Here is an 11,534-nt window from a genome sequence, read left to right on the forward strand (position 1 = left end):
CCAACATTCTCGCTTTGAATCTCGCTCTCTCCTAAATCTCACTTTGAATCTCGCTCTCTCCTTAATCTGCTTCAGCCCACTTATCTCCTTAATCGCTTTGAAGTTTCGACATGTGTGTAACCTTCGACAACCTAATATACAAAATTTTGTTCGTAGACAAAGCTAATTTGAAATTGTCTTTCATTCTAAGGCATAACTTGTATCCATGCGCTTCATATTCGCTTGGAGTTTGCTCCCAGAAATATAGCCATCCCCACCCCCTCACATCAATCCCACAAGCCTCCGTCTAATTCGAAATGATAATAAAATGCATAGGTTGTTAGAAGCAGCTCGAGTACACAGATACATATAGTATACCATCTCATTACTTTATTTCCTCTATGAGGGAAAAAGAAAAGTAATAAACTTGCAATCTCGAGGGTGGATGTGTGTCGAAACTTCAACCTTCGACAACCTAAGCGAGATTCGCGAGATTTCCCTTGTCGAGGGTTGAAGTTTCGGTCTATGTATTGTTTCCAAGTTTTTTCTTTGTTCGTCGAGTTCTCAATGTTCGACCTCCACATTAGTCGAGTTCTCAACGTTCGACCTCTAGCCTCGACCTCCCAAAACATTTTGAAGTTCTCAACCTGCAATCTCGAGGGTAGATATGTGTCGAAACATTTAATCTTTGTACTTTAAATAAATTTTAATACCTGAAAGTTAATTTTTACTTAAATTGGTTAAATAATAACAATAAATTTCATGCAAGATACAAGAAAATATAATATGTGAATATATTTTAAACATTCATGGTAAATAATAATAATAATAAACAATAAACTAGCAATGAAGATTAAGTTTAAAATATATTGAAAATATAGACTAAACTTGAACCATTAAAATTACATAGATTAAAATTGAACAAATTTTATAGAAAAAAGTATACATAATATTTAAAAACAGAATGATTATATGTAATATTTTCCATCACACTAATGTGGCTAAAATTTATCCAATCAATAAAACATATTGTATGTTGGATTCATATGATGAAGGGATGGGATTTGACTTAAATATACATATGAATATTTGCAAAGGACTTGAAGAAAAATGATTTTGACCTACCACCCATATTTAGTAATTAAATCAAACCAACCAATTATATCTCATCCAGTTGTTGGGTTTATTTGTGTGGCTGTGTTTTCATGTTGCTTTTTTGCTTTGGTTAAATGGACATTGAAGGTTTGAACCCAAATATGGAAATTGCTATTACCCTAACATTTCAATTATGTTATCCATTTTTATCTTATGTTTTTGGCATTATTCTAGTTGCAAATTTCAACTAGTCCACTTGACAAAAAAATAAAATAAAAATAAAAATAAAAATAAAAAATAATAATAATAAAATAAAATAATAATCAAACTTGAAAAGAATCTTCTCAATCATTGTCCCCATTTGGGTTATCATGATAGCTTGCTTTATCATTCATTTACTAACCACGTGTTTAAGAATTTTAAATCCATTTGTACATATGTTTAACTATTTCAACAAGATACCACCTTACAAATTCTATAGCATTTTATATTGACATAATATGCCAATTTATGGTCAATCCTATTCTTAGTGATAGAAATGATAATCTTCAACTTATAATTTGTAAACCAATTTCACAGTCAATTTTGAAACGTAAAACTGTTAAATATATTAGAGACTTATTAGATTTAAAATTAAAAGTTTAAAAAGTCATTTTAGCATTCTTACATTTTAAAGATCTATTATACATAAAATTGAAAGTTTGATAACCTATTAAATACTTTTTAGAGTTTTAAAAAAGAACTATTTGACAAAAACATAAAGGTACAAAAACCAAATTTGTAATCTGATCATCTTTCTTAAGTTTTTTTTTCATCTTATTCCTACAAAGTTCAATTATCCATTACTATAATTGGGAAATTTCTTCATAAAAGAAATCCCTTTGCAGTTTGCACATAAACAGATATAAAAATATATGGAAAGTTTAGAAAAGCTTGCTCAATCAAATCCAGTACCCCTCCTATTGAAGTTCCTAAACCTTTGAATGCAAGGGATCCAGCCAGTTGCTATTTTTGTCAGCTACATGGCCTAGCAAAAGGGACAATTTATTTCCCTTGGTCTCATTTTGCTGATTGATCCCTCTTCTTCCTACTTAGTTGAGAGATTGTAGGTCCTCTACCAGGAGGGTATGTCCATCTAGTTCAAGGTAATTCAATTCAATTCTTGCACAAGAATTAACTTATTCAAACGTCCTTCCAACCCCACACACAAGACTCACCATTATTGGTCAGAGTAAAATGCAAGGCAGACACATCATCTGACAAAGAATAAGTGGCTGAAAAAAGAAGAGAGAAAAAGAGATAAAAAGCCAGAGCTGAGAATAAAGCACACAATTTTCCAATACTTCCAAGTTTATCCTTCCACTGTGCAGACATTCCAGAGATAAAAAGAGTGATGGCAAATGCAGAATCAAATTTCACTTCTTCAAAGTTCCTAACCTATAATGCTCAACTATATCCTTTTGGACTATGTCAGAAAGAATACAGTATTACTGTAGTACATACTCAATAATATTTTAGTTATGTGGTTAAATATATAGAAGTATGCACTACTACTTCTAAGTAAGATTCTCTTTCATTTGGAAGATGTAAATTTTCCCAAGCTTTCATGCCTAATAACTATCATCTGTCTATCTATGGAAACTAGAGTGTTTTTCCTGAGTAATTCTAAGAAGGGTTATAAAGCACTATGGAGTTTTATGGCTTTGAAGCAGGACAATGGAAGTAGGTATATTTCACAATTCAACCATTAATCAGAAATTCAAGCAACATAACAAATTTGTTCCAGGATTTCAGTAATTAGCAAGCAGATAAAAAAATTGTGGCAGGAGAGCAACAAATATTATTGATATCAATGCAATTAAACAATTTGAAAGGCCAGACATCAACTTCATATCATTCAGACATTATTTTTTTATTCACGGTTTCTTCGTCTCAGAAAACAGGGGATCTGAAATTCAGACTCAAAACCGACAATCCAGTTTGCACCTCAGCTAATCAGGATGACAGGCAAGCTTTTCAACACAAACTACATGAAGGAATACAAGGAAAATTAAACACAATTATACAGATAGGTGACAAGAAACTTAAGAATATGATCGAAGGTATAATGATAATCTTCTTAATTCAAATATCATCATTTTACTTCCTCGTTTTTAGTAGGATGATCGATATGAAACAACAATTTTCACTTGGAGAAATAAATAAGCCAGAGAGTTGCATGGATATAGGGATAGAGGAATTGGTTACATATCCTTACTTGCACATGGGAAAATCAGTCTCTGATTTGGATAATTACCATCTAAACACCTGTGACAAGAGACGCAAAACCTAGTCATTAATTGATGCCATTTAAAAGATAAAAAAAACTCCCAAAAACACATCCCTATACAAGTTCAAGGAAACACGAGCATTGTTAGTACATTCCGGAAGTGACATGCTACAAATTTGAACGGAACACATCAGAGCTAAGATATTGTAGTCTTGTGGACTACGAAGCACAAATATACTATATATGTTAGTTTGGGTAACTTGCCAAAAGACTGCACATTCAAACAGCAACAATTAAACATCATAACAATCAAACGGAAGTGTAATGATTCATTCTTTTTATTTAAGCATTATAACGATTGAAAGACACAAAAATCAATACGTAAGGGAAATCAATTCTTAACCAGTAAACCAAGAGGGCAAAATATGTATGCGAATATATATATATATATAACAAGAAACCAACTTTGAAGAAATGGAAAAAGACACTCCACTAAAGAACTGGCTAATGTTCCAAAAATAGACTCTCGAAAGGGAGAAAGAAATATCGAAAAAGACAAACAAACCTAAGGGGTAAAAAAACAACATTAAGGAGAAATAAAAGCTTCCCAATCAAGACGGATATCTATGAAGACCAAGGGGAAGTCTTCAGTTTAGCCACCTCGAAACAAATCGACCAGCACCTTTGCTGGCTTTAAAAAAAATAAATTCTTCATTGCATACCCTCATAAGTTCTGAAAAAATAGCTTTAACCTTATTTACTATACCCATAACAATAACGGCCTTGAATGAGCAAATAAAGTGTATGCACTTAAAACATTCAAGGAATTCAATCCTATTATCAAAATCCAGATGATAATATTAATCTTCTTATGACATTTAGATTTCCATAAAGCCAAGAAAGTCTCTTTATGGACTGAAAATAATGCAGCCAAATGTCTAGAGAGATTTAACCCCTAAAGGATAAATGCACCAACGGTTTGAATCAGCACAATCAACTTCCATAAACAGGTTTTCTTCAAGTTAAAATCCTCTCGTCAATTATCACTTCTTTTATAAATTGTTTCCCAGTTAAAATAAGATCCATCCTGTCCCGTCCCTTGCTCCCTCCCATAAAAAGCCCCTCCTCAATATTAAAATCTAACAAAGATTCAAAGAGCCAGCTCCTGCTTATGGAAGCATGCTTTTTCTCAAAAGAGACTTTATAACCTTCCTCCACCATTGAGCTCCAAAAAGAGGGTCTAAGATTATGGCCATAAGGGAAGCGGAAGCCCAAGTATAATATGGGAAACAAAAAGGCCTTGACCCCACAAGTTGTGCCCACCAACTAAAGCAGGTCTCACAGTTGACATCAGTCACAAAGCAGTTCTCCTAATATATAGACCAGAGATAGATTCAAAGGTGAGAGAAATAGATTCAAAGGTGTGAACCCTATCGTGACTAGCCAAAGAATCCCCCCCGCCTAGATTTGAAGAAGCTATTGCTTATTGGATTCATCACTTGATCCCCCCTCTGGAACCGTTAGAAAACAAAAATGACAACAAAATACTCAGTAAGCAATTATCATGCTTTAAAATTCATTTTCTTTCTGAAGTATTTTTCTAACGAAAAAAGTACGAACAAATTGAGGATAAAAAATTCTCACATAATTTTTTTTTTTTTTTTTTTTTTAATCAAAACATACATATTTATTCATTGATATTACCAATCAATCAATCATGAGTTCATACCACTCAGTAACATAACTCAACAATAAAAAATATAAAACAGCCAAAACCTTGGTTTTTGGCAAGAAACCACGCTTCCATTGAGAGATGAAAAAATATACAAGAGCACAAGTCCCAACAAAAAAGGAAGTCCAACACTAACTACAAAAACACAAGTCTAATCCAGAAGAACAAGAACAAGCTCATTATTACAAAAATGCCTAGTGAGCGATGCCCACAAAGAGGCATTAAATTAAACCTAACTACCTCCCAAACTTCCTCACCCAATCTCTCCACCTCTTGACAAATTCTACTATGCCCCCCAACTCAAATGCTCCACAAAACTGCAAAGAAACTAGCCTACCACAAAACTTTACCCTACTTCTTGAAAGGAGAATGGGAAAGCACCATCTCCACCCAAGTCTTCCCATCTCTAAGCCAGATCCCAAAAATTTTTGCCTTCATTAATAATGACTAATGAGTAAAGAACAGTTGCATTTAGCTTCTTTCCTTTTCCTTGATACTCATGTAGGGAAGGCAATTATTTGGTGTCCCAATCCGTCGAGGAGTTTCAAAGAGAATACTTAGTTTTCAGATGAGCCATGCCAAATGCTAAAGATCCTAGCCGTGGAGTTTTAGGACCAAGTTAGAAATGGCCAATATCAAGTTGTCAAAGTTGTTTGCGCTAGAACTTACAATTTGGTCAACCATCAAAGTGACTTGGGGTATGAAATCTCGAGAACACCATGCAGAAATATGCTTGGGTGATCCGTAATCCTCTAAGGAAAAGAGTTATTGAGGTTTGGAGCACTAGTCAATGTGCTTCCCACTAGGATGCGCGGACTTCCGAAGCTATAGTAGGTATCTCGACAAAGTGCTAAAACAAGAGAAGCTAAAGTCTATATTTCGGTACTTCATCCTAGCTAGAGCTTAATTTTCCATCTTGACGAAAGGCATCTCCTTTGAAGAAGTGTCAACGAGCTATTTGGCGTCCAATAGCTTAGATTGAGCTTCATGCACCTTAGCTGCGACCTTAGACAACTTTTATTCGACCTTGCTCGTCTTGATTTGAGAAGCTTCATATTAGGCCTAGAGTGATGCTAAAGCTCCTTGAGCAATGCTAGCGAAGTGGAAGCCTCAGTGTGAAGGGTTGTGGTATGGTCCAACTCGGGTTGGGGAACATACTTCCATGTGATGGTCAATTTCATCGGCTAGTCTCTTGGTTGACATGGCCATCTCATGGAATGCCTGCAAGGACTAGGGGATGAGCAAGCGTATGTAGCTGAAAGGTGTAAAGTTAAAGTCTAATTAACCCACTAATCATACAAAAAAGACCACCCACCTTTTTCCCACCCCTTTTTGGGTTGATGTAGCCAATTACTGAACCATCCTCAACTAAGCCCAACCAAAAAGCTTCTGTCAAGGCTAAGGCATCATCAATCCTAAACTCATGGTCCATCAAAATCAAAAGGGTCAGGAGCAGAAGAACTTGCACCCTCATCAATCCCAAAGGGTAGGTAACACCACCATTGGCTTGGATGCTCCCATGAAATGTTTATTGCAGGAGCATTCATTGAAGGAACGATTGGGATTGGATCAGTGGAAGGCCACTGAGAGGAAGACATATTGGCCATCACTCCAAGGGCATACCTTAATTAGAGAGAATGTGGGTGCTGGAAAGTCATTTCTTGAAAGGATACAAGCAAGCATTAGAACCAACATATAGATGGATTAATCGAGACCTAGATTGAGGTTGTGCAGCCTTTTTGTGGCTGGTTAAAATAGAGATTGGACTTAAAACTCTGAACCTGTTTGAGCTGGTGGGGGGGAAGGGTTAAGAGATCAAGTAGGAATGCATCAAGTAACTCTTGTCACACTAGTGTAGGGTCATGGGCCCATGGCAGACAATTTGATCCATCGAAAGAGTTAGGTTCTGAAAACTAATAGCAGTAGCTAAAAGTTCAAGCTTCCCATCAACTCCAAAGGTGAAGGAATTTTGTTAGAACAAAGTCTAAAAGATTGGTTACAATTGAGTAGGGTGTAAATGAGACTCACTAAAAGTATTAAACTCGACCGGGACAAAGAAGAAGGGCCCATTAGTTTTTTTAGCGTGTGAAGGAACAAAATCTTGAATTGTCATAAGGCTTGGGTTCCTTACTTGGAGCCAAAAGATAGAGCAAACTAAGAGAGTGCAATATGCATTGGGAAATAGCTAGTAAGGGCTATTCACATAGGCTAAGAATTGTTGGGCGAAGGGATGGAGAGGGGAGCTAACTCCACACATAAACATAAGAGGGTTGAGAGCAATTTTGCACGATGGAGGATTGGCTAAGTCCTCCCTAGGAGATGGAATCCTTATTCGGATAGAATTGAAAATATGGTATTGCTACCTAAGCCATTATAAACTCTCATCTCAAGGGTTAACAGACCTTAGGGCACAAGTTGGGTGGGGAACTCTCCACCTTGAAACCCCCGTCCCCTTCTAGTTTGATTTCAAAGTCTCGAATTAGGAACAAAATCCACGTCCTTGGGGTCGATTAGCACATCAACTCTTTTTTTAGACGAAAGAACTTTGATTGAGAATGAAGAAAGAATACAATGACATACAAAAAGACAAGCCTTCCTAAAAGAAAGAGCTCCAATTATGCAAACTAGAACCTACAAAATTATTACAAAACCCCTTCGAAGTCAAAACCCAAAGAGACATATGATACCTAACGAGAGACCAAACATCCAAATGATCTCTTTCCAAACCTCTAAACACTATCATTCCTCAACCTAAAATCCCACAAAATAGCACATACCCGACAAGACTTCAAAATCGACCATTCTCATAAAAAGGTGGATAAAGGAAGAACTCCCTAATCAAATCACACTGATATCCCTATGACAAGCAAGCATGAAATTGAAAGTTTGAAAAGAGCATATCAACCATAGGATCAAGAATTTGATCGTTCTCCATGGGTTAAAGGAGAAAAATTGGAAAACTTAGAAAGAGTGGAACGTAAGGAAAGAAAGTTGAAGTTGGAGGTGAGAATGGAAGCCACCAACTAATGCTTTATATAAACTAGTTTGGTGCATAAATCGAGGATGTTGGCAAAATAGAGAAGTGAATTGTGGAGTGCCAACTTTGGGTAAGAGATAAAATGTTTAAACAAGGAAAATCTGCTTGCAGTACTACAACCATTGAGCTCCTAACCTAGGCTCGAGCTTAGAGCTAGACAGAGCCTAGCTTGAGAGAGGGACAATTGTAGGGGGCAGATTTAGTTAATGAGCCGAGAACAAGTCAAGAGCGGTGGTGATCCAAAATCATTAAAGGCCTATGAGGCGGTTCAGAGGCCCAAGTCTAGTTTAATCAACCTTAGGAGAGCCTGTAAGGTCAGTGGAAGGATCTAAAAAAGATCGATTCTCCAAGGGCAAAACCAAGAGTTTGGTTTTGTTTAAGAGTCTAAGACAGTCGTTTGAAACCCCAACACTGGACTATGATTAGCTAAGGCCATTTATAAACCTAAATGCATTAAAGGATAATGTTAGGTCATGCTTCGACTAGTAAAAGCTCAAGAAGCTCGAGAACCTCTCAAGGGTTGAGTAATGAATTCATATATTAGTTACAGAATGAAAATCTTATGTATACAAGAGAATATGACTTATAGAAGGTATGTTGAGACAAAGGGCATTGAATTTGATAAAGGACTAAGAAAGGATGGGTTTAATCCAAGATAGCCACCTATCTAGGATTTAATGTCCTACAAGTTTCCTTGACACCCAAATGTTGTAGGGTAAAGCTGGTTGACTAGCTTGGACATTCACAGATAGAAAATAACAAAGAAAAAGAAAAGGCCACTGAAATCCATTTACTTACCTGTTAAGTCATTTGTTTTTGACTTCCAGAAATAGGGCACCGCTGACAAAACTAGCACTGATATTAAGCCAGGAGATTAAAGTATATCTTCTGTATGAGTATTTCTAATCTTAGTTGCTAATAAGAATCAATCCACATAATCTAAGTGTTGAATTGGATCACTAGTTAAATATTCAACGTCAAGTAATGTCATCTGAAGACCAGACTCACAGCATGTACACTTGGGGAATCAGCCCTGTTTCCAGTAAGGCAGGCAAAAGAGTTTTGCATAAACATAGATCACTCAAGATAACAGTAAGAGATGGGGAAACTTGAACCACAAACCTCTTGGTCGCTAACACTTATTATTAGATGTCAGTTAAGCTATGCTCATTTTGGCTACATCACTCGAGATTACAAGAACTATGAACTGTTGTTATTAAATCTAAACATCCACATAGCATTAAAAGAAGAACTGATGAAGTGTATCAATATAATTTTAAGCGACAACAATGATTTACAGATTCATTATCACCAAATCTTCATTTCCCACATATTGGGAGTAAATCCATATCATAATGCTCCTGAAAGTGATGTTAAAAGATGTAATTAAGCATGAAATGCAGAAGACACAGGAAACTTGTAACATTCCGCATTCAACTTTACTAAACTACGGCCAACTTAAAATTGATTCTGTTTTCAGAGATGAAACAAACTCATTAGTTACGATATAAGAACCAATCTCAGCAAACAGAGATGCCTAACCTTTAGACTCCACTGCCTCGGCTACAGACTTTTTCGGGGCGTCAACGTCCTCCTTCCGCACAGGCACAGCTACAGAGCCAGCACCGATCCCGACGTCCTTCTCATCCGGAAAACGCACCACCACTACAGGACACACACAATGATGCACACAATAATCGCTAACGCTCCCGAGCCCACCGTCATTTCCACGCTTTGCTGCACCAAAACCCCGACTGCCCATGATGAGGGCATTCAGCCCCAATCTCTCCACTTCCAAACAAAGCCTCTCTCTCATATCATGATCCTTCACAATGTGAATCTTGTAAGGAATCTGAGCATCTTTCAAGGGCTTGGCTAGATCGGCAGCTTTGGAGGCAGTGAAGGCATCAAAATCGTCCTCCAATTTACGTTTGGAGCGCTCGGTGCGGTTCTGCTGTTGACCGTTTTCAGAATTCGAAGCATCTTCATCATCTGGGTAATCACCGGCGGTATCGAGAGTCATGTCGATAGCGCCCCAATCGGCCCCAAAGAGGACGGAAGTAGGGCTAACATGGAGGAGAATGACAGCATCACCAGGGCGAATATAGTGTTGAACAGCCCAACGAACAGCATAAGCACTCTCCTCGGAAAGGTCAACAGCGACACCAATCTTGCGGCGGGCGCCGGCAGTAGGGGTGGGGGTGGCGACGGGAGTGGCGGCGGATGGGTGGCGAGGGGAAGCTGGATGGTGGATTTTGATGTTGGGAAGTTGGGGATCAGGTTCTAAGGTGGGATTTCGAAGATAGTGCTGAGGATTCATGGAGAAATCAGAATTTGGAAATTCAGAGAAATGGAAGAACGGAATAAATTATGGAAGAACAGAAAGGAAGCAGAAGGACCGGAGAAGTGAAATAGAGAGGAAATGGAAGATGGGAACAATATTTTAATGGGCTTATTAAATGGGCTGATTCAAGGCACATCCTAAACACTTAGATAATTGATCAAACGGAAATTCTGTCCTATAAATATAACACTAATTTAATTACACTTCCATTTGAAAAAATAACCAAAAAAAAAAAACTATATCTATTTATCTAAAAATATCCTCATCAGCCCCTTTTAATTAATCTATCCATATATTCCAATTAATTCATTAAATACACAATTCTGGGGTTTCGTTTTACCTTAAGAAAGAGTGCATGAATTTCCTCTTTCTACGTAGACATTATTAGTTTTAGTTTTTAGTTTGAAAATCCTCCAAATTTATATCTAAAAAATCTTCTTTTTTCAAATTTTTATTTGATTTGAAATGTATATTATATTACTTTTCATAAATTGCTTTTCTATTAATGCTAACTAAACCATGTGACTTTAAGATTGTTTTTATCAATATCTTTATTATAATAGAATTTCATTTTAAATATGAAGGAAAATAGTTTTATCTCATTTCTCTATCTGTACTTATTTTAAATTTGGCTTTATTATTATATTTATTATAATTTCATTTTAAACATGAAATACAATAGTTAGTTCATAATTACTTGTCTTTATCAACGAGATCGACCTCATACCTATAATCTATATCTATAATTCATAATATATTAAAGAGTGAAGATATTGGAAAAAATTTTGTAGACACTTTTATCACTTTTCTATTTTACTCATTACTTATTTACACAAAGGCCATTGACAATTAATTATAATTAATACATTAATTTATTAAGAAAAATTTTCACATATACAAAAAATGTCAAACTATTTACAGAAATGATAAAAAAACACTGATAGACACTGATAGATTTCTATCGACATCTATCAGTGAGTGATTTCTATCCGTTCCTATCACTTATAGACGCTAATAGACTTCTATAAACCTCTATCAGCCTCCATCAAAGAAGATTAAAATTTTGCTATTTTGTGTA

The 11,534-nt window shown here is 36.1% G+C and overlaps 1 protein-coding gene across 2 annotated transcripts; it reads right to left on the reverse strand.

The window, feature by feature from the left end:
• Positions 1-2,041: 2,041 nt before the first annotated feature.
• LOC120085803 (universal stress protein PHOS32-like) lies at positions 2,042-10,576 on the reverse strand. Of its 2 annotated transcripts, none has more exons than XM_039042000.1 (3): positions 9,655-10,576; positions 3,332-3,381; positions 2,042-2,348 (listed from the first exon to the last, which is right to left on the reverse strand). In XM_039042000.1, exons 1-2 carry the CDS (start codon positions 10,430-10,432, stop codon positions 3,374-3,376), a joined length of 786 nt encoding a protein of 261 aa, XP_038897928.1. In that variant the 5' UTR covers positions 10,433-10,576; the 3' UTR covers positions 2,042-2,348; positions 3,332-3,373. The 2 variants fall into 2 exon arrangements, with proteins under 2 accessions (XP_038897928.1, XP_038897925.1); XM_039041997.1 differs by lacking the exon at positions 2,042-2,348 and adding an exon at positions 2,798-3,100 and having other exon boundaries at positions 9,655-10,575.
• Positions 10,577-11,534: the final 958 nt, after the last annotated feature.

The sequence above is a fragment of the Benincasa hispida genome, chromosome 9 (assembly GCF_009727055.1).
Source record: "Benincasa hispida cultivar B227 chromosome 9, ASM972705v1, whole genome shotgun sequence".
In the NCBI taxonomy this organism is placed as follows: Eukaryota; Viridiplantae; Streptophyta; class Magnoliopsida; order Cucurbitales; family Cucurbitaceae; genus Benincasa; species Benincasa hispida.